This window comes from Coenobita brevimanus, chromosome 31, assembly GCF_032717465.1.
Source record: "Coenobita brevimanus isolate Jiangsu-jjx chromosome 31, ASM3271746v2, whole genome shotgun sequence".
NCBI lineage: Eukaryota > Metazoa > Arthropoda > Malacostraca > Decapoda > Coenobitidae > Coenobita > Coenobita brevimanus.
In genome coordinates, this window is record NC_136984.1 from 28609836 (window position 1) to 28622104 (window position 12269).

The 12269-nt window shown below is 42.1% G+C and overlaps 1 protein-coding gene across 4 annotated transcripts in view; it reads left to right on the top strand.

Annotated features, from left to right (window-relative positions):
• The first annotated feature begins 1925 nt into the window (after positions 1–1925).
• LOC145395437 (uncharacterized) overlaps positions 1926–12269 on the top strand; it is a 121685-nt gene continuing 111341 nt past the window's right edge. For all 4 annotated transcript variants that reach the window (XM_080269039.1, XM_080269038.1, XM_080269040.1 and 1 more), the window contains exons 1-2: positions 1926–2081; positions 7792–7920. In XM_080269039.1, the coding sequence (XP_080125165.1) occupies positions 2015–2081; positions 7792–7920 (196 nt within the window). In that variant the 5' untranslated portion in view covers positions 1926–2014. The remainder of the gene's footprint in view (positions 2082–7791; positions 7921–12269) is intronic.

Here is a 12269-nt window from a genome sequence, read left to right on the forward strand (position 1 = left end):
GTTTCTTCAGCTGATGTGTTTTCTGCCATTGCTGGCCTCAGTACTAATAAGGTATATGGGCCTGATGGGGTCCCTCCTGTTGTCCTCAAGAACTGTGCTTCTGTGCTTACAACCTGCCTAGGCAAACTCTTTCGCCTTTGTCTGTCAACTTCCTTCTTGCTGGAAGTTTGCTCTCATTCAGCCAATCCCAAAGGAGGGTGACCATTCCCAACCCTGTAACTATCGTCCAATTGCTTTAACATCCTGTATCTCAAAAGTTTTTTGGTCTATTCTTAATAGAAAACTTTTAAAGCATCTTTCCTATCACAACCTTCTTTCTGATCGTCAGTACGGGTTCCGTCAGGGACGCTCCACAGGCGATCTTCTCACCTACCTTTCAGACTCCTGGTCATCCTCCTTTCGGGACTTTGGCGAAAGTTTTGCCATTGCACTTGACATCTCAAAGGGTTTCGATCGAGTCTGGCATAAATCTTTAATTTCCAAACTGCCCTCTTACGTTTCTATCCTTCTATCTGTGCCTTCATCTCTAGCTTCCTTTCTGGTCGTTCTATAGCAGCTGTTGTAGACGGCTATCGTTCTTCTCCTAGATCTATTAACAGTGGTGTTCCTCAGGGCTCTGTCCTATCACCAACTCTCTTCCTTTGATTTATCAATGACCTTCTAAGCTGTACATCTAACCCTATCCACTCATAAGCTGATGACTCCACCCTTCACCTTTCCATTCGATTCCCACAACGTCCATCTCAGCAGTTACTTCAACAGGCAAGGGATGAGGCTATGGCAAACCTAATGTCTGACTTGGCTCGGATCTCTGACTGGGATAAAAATAATCTGGTTGTTTTTAATGCATCAAAGACTTAGTTTTTGCACCTATCAACCCGACAAAATCTTCCACAGGTATACCCACTTATGTTTAATAATACTCAACTTAATCCTGCATCATCGTTGAACATGCTTGGGGTTTCATTTGCTCGGGACTTGTCTTGGAAAGATCACATTACATCTCTTTTAAAATCTGTTTCCAAAAGATTAGGTGTGCTAAGCCGACTCCGTTCCTTCTTTGCCCCTGCACAATTGTTGACTCTATACAGGGGTTTTATCCGCCCCTGTGTGGAGTACAACTCTCATGTGTGGGGAGGCTCCCCACATACAACTCTTCCGAATAAGGTGGAGTCAAAGGCTTTCCGTCTCATTAACTCTCCCCCTCTTACTGACTCCCTTCAACCTCTGTCTCTTCACCGCAGTTGTTGCATCTTTATCTCTTTTCTATCGCTACTTCAATGGTCACTGTTCCTCTGAACTGTCTGCATGCATTCCTCCACTTCTACGACGGGCGCGTAGCACCCGTCTAGTAGCAAACTGTCACCCCTTTTCTGTCCAACTCTCTAATGCAAGAGTTAACCGTTACTCCCAGTCCTTCATTTATGCAACAGGTCAACTCTGGAACTGTCTCCCTCTGTATTTCCTGCTTCCTATGATCTCCAGTCTTTCAAATGCAGTGTGTCCAGGCATCTCGAAATGAATGGATCTTGAATTTGGCTCTGTCTTGTATTTTGTTTTTCTCTTGGAAGGAACAGTTTTGCGGGCTCATTGCCTTTGGTTCCTTCTTTCCCCCCCCCACATATATATATATATATATATATATATATATATATATATATATATATATATATATATATATATATATATATATATATATTTCATTTCCTCCTTTTCTTCGGCTCCACATTTCTCACTTTTACGTTGTTACATGTTTTGAAAATATTTAAATAATTATTGTGTAAGGCGGCGTGAAGGAGATTCTTTTTTTGTTAAGTAAGGCAGCCTTCATGGTGAGTGATAAAGTGAGTGGCGAGCGACGGCAACTGGTGTAGGTGTGGCGTGTATGGGTGGTGTACATACAGTATACCAGGTGTTGGGATGAGGAGAGGTTAGTCATTCCCTACCACTACCACTACCACCATTGCTACTACCACCACAACCACTACCACCACAACTACTACCATTACTGGTGATGAAGGGGTTACACGGGAGCGTCTTGGCGTTGGTGGTGATGATGGGCCTTGTGTCCGCCTGCCCACGTGAGTAATAATAATAATAATAATAATAATAATAATAATATTAATAATAATAATTGTAATTACCAGTAAAGTTTGCATTGTGAGCGCGTGACGAGCGAGCGAACGTCATGTTCTATCAATTTCCCTGTGATATGAGGTTATAGGCAGAATCTCCGATATTAAACTGCTAGAGTTGATGTAAAAAAAACTCAGTATTATGACGGAAAATCTTATCTGATGTGGTAATTGAGACGTTCACCTATTAGAGCCGAACACTGCCTTGGAAAACTGGAGATTCCAAGGGGTTGCCACGCCTTTATGGATGAGTTTGTAGTTGAAAAAAATTTTACTGACTCAAAGTATCACATGCAGAAAGAATGTCAAGTCTACTTCACATAGGAGTACAGTTATTACCCTCTGGTTAGCCTGACGGTCGGGTTTGGTCAGGCCACTTATTTCCAAACTTAACTGAGAGTAAACATGGCTTGAACGCTGCATTTACTCCTACTAAGTATTACCAGCCGCGATAGCGAAGCTTGCATTGCTTTCAATTTGTCTGTCTGTCTGTGTGTGTACCTGTAAGCACGGTAACTTCGCAGCAGCTAAAGATATCATTGCAAAATTTTACATGTGTGTAGTAGGGATGAAAATCTCCCACGAGTTCGAATTTGGTGAATGTAAATCAGGGTTTGTGTGTCTGTTTCCACAATAACATCGCAAACAATCAAGATATCACAAAGTTTTACGAATGAAAATCTAGGAGTTCGAAATTGGTGAAAGTAGGTCAGGTCAAATTTCGAACCACGTTAGATATGTATCGGCTCGCGGCTGATGTGATTCCCCTCTTTTGGGGGCCTCTAGTTATGGTTATTATTATTATTATTATTATTATTTATTATTATTATTGTTGTTGTTGTTGTTGTTGTTGTTGCTGTTGTTTTTGTTATTATTATTATTATTATTATTATTATAAGGGAGGCGACTAAAGGATATGTGTCAGGAGAGGAGGTTGTGCATTTGTAACTTGTATTTCCAACACAAAGATGCACATAAATATACATGGTATAGAGGGAACGGGGATCGTTTTGAACGAAGCCTGATTGATTACGTGCTCGTAGAGAAGTCGGTGATGGGAATGGTTGCTGATACGAGGGCTGTGAGAGGACGATGTGGAGGTCTGTCAGATCATATGATTGTGGTATGCAAGATCTAGCTGAGAGGAGTGAGGTGGATCAAGAGAGAGAGGAGCAGTCAGGGAGTAAGACGGAATGTCGAGAAGCTGAGGATCAAAGAAATGGCAGATGAATACATTACCAAAGAAGAGGAGGAGTTAGAATCAGTGAATTGGAATTCAATGGATGTGGACAGCTTGTGGAATGCATATAGGGATTGCTTAGTTAGGAATGCTAAATCGGTGTATGGTACGGCAAGAGTAACAACAAAGAAGAAAGGTACGGCATGGTGGGATGATGCGATTAAGAGAGCGGTGGAGGAAAAGAGGAAGTGGCTAAAGTGGTTACAGGACAGGGGTTCAGTTGAAATAAGAACTGAATATCCTGAGAGCAAGAAGCACGTAAAGAGACTAGTGAAGAGGAAAAAGAAGGAGGTAAATGATGACCTATGAAGAAAAATGAATGCAAACTACTCTGAAAATAGGAAGTTACTCTGGAAAGAGTTGCGGAAATGTAGAAGTGAGTCGGAAAGAAAATTTAATGTGATGGTGTGAAGGATGTAGGTGGTAGATTAACCCATGGGGATGAAGTAAGGACCAGATGGAAAGAATATTTTGAAAGCCTGATGAATGAGGATATAGAGAACAGAGCAGCTGTAAACATGATTGGTTTGGGGGGGGGGTGCAAAGAAGGAATGCAGTGCCAAGAGACGTGACACACGCACAGGTGAAGGGTGCTGTGAAGCAGCTGAAAAATAGGAAAGCCGCTGGGGTTGATGAGGTGTATTGCAGAGATGCTTAAGTGTAGTGGAGAGAGTGGAATGAAGTTCTTGTTGGAGATTTGTAGGAAGGCATGGATGAGTGAAACTGTGCCGGCAGAGTGGAAAAAGGCTGTGATTGTACCCTGTACAAAAATAAAGGTGAGCGAAGTGAGTGCAAGAATTATCATGGCATAAGTTTATTGAGTGTGGTAGGGAAGATATATGGAAAAAATATTATAGAGAAAGTAAGAGAGATATTATCAGTCCTAGTGAGTGAAGAACAGGGTGGCTTTTGGAGTGGCAGAGGATGTATGGATCAAATATTTGCAGTGAGACAGATAGCAGAGAAGGCTTGTGAGAATGTCCGTCAGGTGTTTATGGCATTCATGGATCTGGAAAAAGCATACAACAAAGTGGGCAGAGAAGGATTGTGCAAAGTTTTGTGCATATATATATATATATATATATATATATATATATATATATATATATATATATATATATATATCAGTATATATATATATTATATATATATATAAATATATATATATATATATATATATATATATATATATATATATATATATATATATATATATATATATATATATATATGGATGTGGTGGTGAGAGAAGTAAAACACGGGTAATGGGGAGAGGGATGACATTGGTAATGAATGGAAATGGATGGAATATCTCAAATTTGTTGTGTTGCTGGTGATGCAGTACTGCTTGCAAATACCGGACAAGAACTTGGTAGGCTAGTGCAAAGTTTTGCTGATGTCTGTGAGCGTCGTGCCTTGAGAGTAAATATAGATAAGAGTAAAATGATGGTTATTGAGAGAGAAGGTGACTCCCCGTGTGATGTTACTGTGAATGGGGACTGGAATTGATGAGAGAGTTTAAATACCTGGGTACATTGATAGAGAAGAGAGGAAAATGTGCAAAAGAATTTGAAAGTAGAGTGACACAAGAAAGAAAAGTAGCTGGTGCAATGAAGGCCTTGATAAGAAACAGGGACTTGAGTGTTGCAGCTGTACGAGGCTTTCATGAAGGTGTGTTAGTGCCAACTTTAACGTTTAGATGTGAGACTATGGTGTGGCACGAAAATGAAAAGTCAAGAGTAAGAGCAGTGGAGATGGGACTGCTGAGGAATATATGTGGAGTACAGAGGGTGGATAGGATACGAAATAATGTATTCCATGAAAGATGTGGAGTGAGGAAGCTGGTGGACATCAGAATCGAGGAGAGTGTACTGAGATGGTATGATCATGTTAAGAAAATGGGTAACAATACTGTAGAGTGGTGAAAAAGGAATATGAGCGAATTTGAAGGAGGGAGGAGGTGAGGTATGCCAAGGAGAAGGTGGAGGGATATGGTGGATGGGTGTGTGAGGAAGAGAGGTTTGGAAGTCAGTGAGGCTAGGGAACTGAGAAGTGATCGAGCTGGCTGGATGAATATTGTGAGAAGTGCATCATCAGGGAATTGGCACCCCTTCTTAACTTGACAGCGTCTGGATTGACTCTATCGGATACGTTTATGTGAAGCTACAAAACGTGGTGAATGTTTTTTGTGTATCCGATAGAGCCAGGATTCCGGGGGCTTGAATGATGAATGAATGGAAGCGTGGCCCATTGGACTGGGCATATTTGGGCTGTCTGGACATCGCTACTCCTCACCCCGCCCTAGGGTGGGACTGGAGGTCCGGATGATGAGGATGAGGATTTTCATTATCATTATCATCATCATCATCATTATTATTATTATTATTATTGTTATTATTATTATTATTGTTATTTATTATTATAGCTGGGGACGCTCACCATCCACTCATTCAATGTAGTGCTGCTCTCTAGTGTCTGCCCTTTCCTCCTCTTCATCTTTCTTTCCCTTCATCCTCTTCTGTCTCACTTTCCTTCATTCTTTCCTCGTCCTTCTTCATACAGGTGACTTTACACTGCCTCTTCCGTTTTTCTTTACTTCATTCATTCTTCTTCCTTCTGCCTGTGAGTGAATCTACACTGAATGACAAGCCAAATAGTTTCTTGTACATCATGAAACCATTTACTACGCTGGTTGGTAACCATATAACCAAATTTTGGCGCCTGGTGGTTTAGTGGGCAATGACGGCGCTTCAATCAGATTGAGCAGGTGAAGGTTTATATCCAAGGGATGGTTGAGGATTATTGGTCACGTAAGGAAATTATAAGAAGAATTGCTATCTCTAAAGGATCTTTCGGACGAATAAGAAAAATTTTAACTAACATAACTATGGATATGAGGACACGAATAAGAGTGTTGAAATGTTTTGTCTGGTCAACGCTATTATACGGGTGCGAAACGTGGAGTGTAAAGAAGAAAATGAGAGAGATTACAAGCAGTTGAGGTATGGTTTTTGAGAAGAATGATGCGAATATCATGGACAGAAAAAGTAACAAATGAAGACGTTCTGAGAAGGGCAGGAGTGGAAGAGAAATGATGAAGACTATAAGGAAAAGACAGATGGAATTTTGGGGACAAGTTATAAGAGTAAAAGAACTTGAAAATGACTGTTTACCTGGAAGAATAGGGGAAGAAGAGCAGGAGGAAGACAATGATTAAAGTATATGGATTGTATAAGACGCGATTTACAAGAAAGAATCAGCAATGTGGAGTTAATCAGGACAGCTGAGGATAGAGGAAGGTGGCGCTCCATGGCCGCTAACGTCACATGACCGGCACCTCGGTAAAGGCAAATGTAAAATACCATTCAGGGATGAGTGAGGCTGGTCATTTTAAATGTCAGGACCAACTTGCCTAGCCCCAGGCTCCTACGCTCCTCATGGGGCAACGTAGGATTGGATGAATATGATGATAATGATGATGATGATGATGATCATGATGATGATTATTATTATTATTATTATTATCATTCATTTATTATTCATCATCCAATCCTACATTGCCCCATGAGAAGCGTAGGAGCCCGGGGCTAGGCAAGTTGGTCCTGACATTGAAGATGACGGTGACCAGCCTCACTCATCCCTAAGTGGCATTACTGGACCAATAATCCCCAGCCACCCCTTGGATATAAACCTTCACTGGCTCAATCCGATTGGAGCGGCGTAATTACACACTAAATCACCAAGCGCCAAAATTTGGTTATATGGTTACCACCCACCTTAGTAAATGGTTTCCTGGTGTACAGGAAACCATTTGGCTTGTCACTCAGTGTAGAGTCACCCACAGGCAGAAGGAAGAGGAAGGAATGAAGGATAGAGAGAAGAGGGAGTGTAAAGTCACCCCTAGCCAGAAGGACAAGGAAAGAATGAAGGAAAAAAAGACAGAATAGGATGGAAGGAATGGGATTTAATCCCCGAGCTAGGCAACTATGGCCATATAGCCCCGCTAGGTTACAGGAGCGCGCTACCACTCCCGGCACGGAAGTCTCGGGCGAGGCTGGAAGTTGCAATCCCCCGATTACGAGCCTGATCCTCTACCACTGAGCCACCGTGCCCCCGGATGGAAGGAAAGAAGGATGGAGGAGAGAAAAGGGCAGATACCCGAGAGAAGCACTACATCAAGTGAGTGGCCGGTGAGCGCCCTACCTACCACAGATTATTATTATTATTATTATTATTATTATTATTATTATTATCATCATCATTAGCTTCTGCTTACAGTGACGGTCGAGTTGGGTCGGGCGTTGCATTTCCAGACTTAACTAGGAGTAATAATAGGACGCTCGCTTCGCTCATTTGCTCGTACTAACACTGCCTAACCAAACCTTTCTGTCTAACTGCGTACCATCCTCCTTTCAGTCGATGATGACCCCTTCGAGGGATTGCCCCCTGGTGCTACGTGTGTGCCGGGCTCGCAGTTCAAGATTGACTGTAACTGGTGTGGGTGCACGGACACAGGCGTTACATTTTGCACCTTGATTGCATGTGGTACGTATTGTACGCACTCTCTCTCTCTCTCTGTCTCTCTCTCTCTCATTTTTTTTATTGAGCTTTGAGGACAGACAGAAAATATATCGTAACTATACTCTTCAGTCCGTATTCCCCTAACACCTATTCCTAAGTGATTTATTTTGTTAATTACACCTTACTGTCCTATTCTGTGCTACATGAATCCTTCCACTTTCGCCATACTCTTCCCTAATAATGTACAAAAGAATATTAACCACCTATACCCAAAAATAAATCGCTAAGGAAAGGCCGTTTCACACGGGAAGCAATGCTAGCTATGCTGCGGGTGGGAAGCGGCGTGGCTTTCAATTGCTTGTGTTGTTTTGAGTGAGGCTGTTCAGACTGGATGCGATGCTATGTCACGGTCGCGTGTGACGTCGCTTGCATAGCTTTCCTGATCGCCGCCGTCGCCGCGATGTTTCTCCACACAGCTTGCGTCACGCATGTGCACTAGAGTGCTTGAGGAGTGAGTTGCCACAGTCTGCCAGTGTGTCCTTCACACTTAGGGACTGCCTGTCCTTCACACTTAGGGACTGCCTGTCCTTCACACTTAGGGACTGCCTGTCCTTCATACTTAGGGACTGCCTGTCCTTCACACTTAGGGACTGCCTGTGGTTTGTGTTTTGTTTCTGGATGTCTCGTTCAGTCACTGGTAAGACTTCATTCAACTTAGTGGGAGACATTCTAAAATAATGCCTGAATTCTTCCTGATCACCTGAAAGGTCTTGAAAAAGGCGATGGCAATCGCCCAGCTTTAATCTTTAAACATTCGTCTCTTAACCATTTCTTTTTCATTTTCTTGGTAATGGCTAGGGTGAGCAATAACAGCTCCTCCTCCTCCTCCTCCCCCACATAAGACCACTCGGTACTGTTGTCCATGGCTCCAGTGATACAAATCATCGCAACATCCGCAACGTAACTCGCTGACGTAGCTTCCTGTGTACAAGTCGCATCTTAAGCATTGCCAGCGTACGACCGCAGGGCAGTTAGCACCACATCCGGTGTGAAACGACCTGAAGAGGTGTAAGGGAGCTTTGCTTTAAGCTGGCCTTAAATTGCCACCTCTACCTTAAATGTTGAGTTGTCATATTAACACTAGAGTATCATGCTAGTCACGAAGAAGTGCAATGGAAAGGATTTATTAATTTTAAACTAGAATATGCTGGTAGTCACGAAGTTCAATGGAAAGGATGTATTATATTAACACTGGAATATGATGCTAGTCACGAAGAAGTGCTATGGAAATGATGTATTATGTTAACAACTGAATATGATGTTAGTCACGAAGAAGTGCTATGGAATGGATTTTTATATTAACACTAGAATATAATGTTACTCACGAAGAAGTACTAAGGAAAGGATGTATTGTATTAACACTACAATATGATGTTTGACACAAAGAAGTGCTATGGAAAGGATGTATTATATTTACAGTATTGTACAACATAATGTTACTCACAAAGAAGTGCTATGGAAAGGATGTATTGTATTAACACTACAATATGATTACAAAGAAGTGCTATGGAAAGGATGTATTATATTAACAGTATTGTACAATATAATGTTACGAAGAAGTGCTATGGAAAGGATGTATTATATTAACAGAACTGTAGAATATAATGTTACTCACGAAGAAGTGCTATGGAAAGGATGTAGAACCGTAGCATTGTCTTTTTCAGCCATTGAGCTACGTGAAATTAGCTGCAAAAAGATGAAAATCTGTGTCAAATTAAGGTAAAAGGAGTATATGCACATAAAATCATCCCCACAAAACATTACCACACCCTCTTCCTTAATATCCCTAACACCGTTTCCTAAGCGATTTATTTTGTTTATTGCATCTTGCTGTCCTCTTCTGTTACAAAAATTTGTGCCAAGTTAGCGTTAAGGAACTATAGTAATAAATATTGTTTTTCTCTTTATCTTTTCTACTTCACCCACGCCTACACGAACAGACTAAACCATCCTGCAATATTTATTCGTTTTCAACTCTCACTACCACATCCACGCCCACACCAGAAGACTGGGCCATCCTGCATTATTTATTCATATCCAACCCTTACTACCACAGCAACGCCCACACCAGCAGACTGAGCCATCCTGCATTATTTATTCATTTCCAATCCTTACTACCACAACTACGCCCGCACCAGCAGACTGAGCCATCCTGCATTATTTATTCATTTCCAACCCTTACTACCACAACCAGGCCCACACCAGCAGACTTACCAATTTATTTCTGATTCTGCTCCATTACTCTTATTCATGTGAGTTAATCATGCGATCTGTGTCAATATAAAAAGACAAAAGAATCATCATATCTATCTATCTATTCCCAGACTTCTTAATCCCGTTAGGGGTGGCCACAAACAAATCGCCTCCATGTCGCTCTTTCTCCAGCCATTTCACTGCCCTGCTCCAAAGTCACACACCCCCTCTCTCATATACCTCTCCACTCCATCCCTTCATCTCATCCTTTGCCTCCCTCTCCCTCTCCCCCCTTCCACCTCATCCACATACTCTCCTCATCAGTCTCTCACTCCCCATCCTCTCCACATGGCCAAACCACCTTAATGTGTTTCTCCTAACACATCCTATAACCTCCACATCCACACCACAATATTCCTTCACTTCCTCATTTGTCAGCCTGTCTCTCCATGTGACTCCACAGGCTCCTCTCAAATAACTCATTTCCACTGCTCTCACTCTTGACTTCTCTCCCTCCAGCAACGTCCAAGCTTCACTTCCATACGTTAGAGTTGGTATCACAATACTGTCATGTAGCAGCTTTTACACTTCCATGTTCATATCCCTGTTTCTTATCACTGCTTTCAAGGAACCAGCAACCTTTCTTCCCAGCTGCACCCTTTCAAGCACATCACCCTCTAAACTTCCATCCTTACTCATCACACTACCCAAGTACTGAAATGCATTCACATTCTCCATTTCCTCCCCATCCAATCTCACTGTACATTCACTGACTTCACCTCTCTCAAAGACCAACACTTTACTCTTCCCTACATTCACCTTTAGATTCCGTTTCTTACACACTCTCCCAAACTCATTCACCAAGCCTTGCAGCTCCCCTTCATCTTCACTTCATAATACAGTATCATCTGCAATAAACAGTACAAGGAGTTTCCAAACAATACCCTCTCTCACTAGGGTGGCTCCAACATCCACTGCCCTACCTTGTATTTCTTCTATAATCCCAACCAGATACAGATTGAACAACCATGGAGATATGACACATCCCTGTTACAATCCAACCTTCAAATATAAGAATTCAATCAGTTCACCATCCACATGCACTGCACCCTTAGCACTCTCAGGGTCACTGTTTCAGGGTGTGATTTATGTGCTTGTCCCACATGGGATAGTTCCTAGTCTCAGTTGAATGAACAAAGCTGGGGCCTGATTGACTGCTGCCTACCTTAATAGCGCCAGGCAAGGCTGCTGCACCACCCCTGAACATCGACACTGTGCACTGTGCAATTTCCATGCTGTGTCCGCAGACGCCCCGTTAACTTAGCGTACTAGTACATAGTGTCATGCGTTAGTCATTTATTTGATTAGTCATGTTACTTTACTACTTTCTCTTTCAGGTTATTCATACAGGTAGCTTACAGAATATAGTACTATAGAATGTAGCTTTTCCTTTTCAGTCTTTCCTTTGAAATTTCCATATCAGTTTTTCCATGCTGCATGGTGGTTTTTCTCACTTTTTCTTGCCAGTTTTAATTGGAGTGTCTGGAAGCAGGGAGAGCCTCCTCAGATGTCCCTGTGATAGTGTTGTGCTAGTGACCTTGATAGTGTTGTGCTAGTGTGTTTTAGTGACCTGTGATAGTGTTGTGTTAGTGTGTTGTAGTGACCTGTGATAGTGCTGTGCTAGTGATCCATGATAGTGTTGTGCTAGTGTGTTGTAGTGACCCATAATGACCCGTGATAGTGCTGTGCTACTTTGTGTGAAATTGTGCATGTGGCTTCCTCTGCGGAGAGTTGTGTCCCCACTGCAGGTATTGAAAAGGAGTACCTTGAATTAAAGATGGAACTTCTCAAACTGAAGCGGGAGTTACAAATTCTCAGGCAGGAGAAGTCACAAATGAGGGAGATGTTGCAGGAGAGAGAGAAAAAGGCTGAAGGTTGGACACTTGTCCACAAGGGTGCAGCGAAGTTAACCCTTATGAAGCAAGCCGAAATTAAGACCACTAATGCCTTCGATGCACTATGGGACGAATGTGAAGGGAAGACAGAGAGGGAAGTAGAGGAGAAGGACAGTGAGAGAACTTCCCGTGCAGGTAAGTATAGTCAGTACAAGAAAGGTAAGA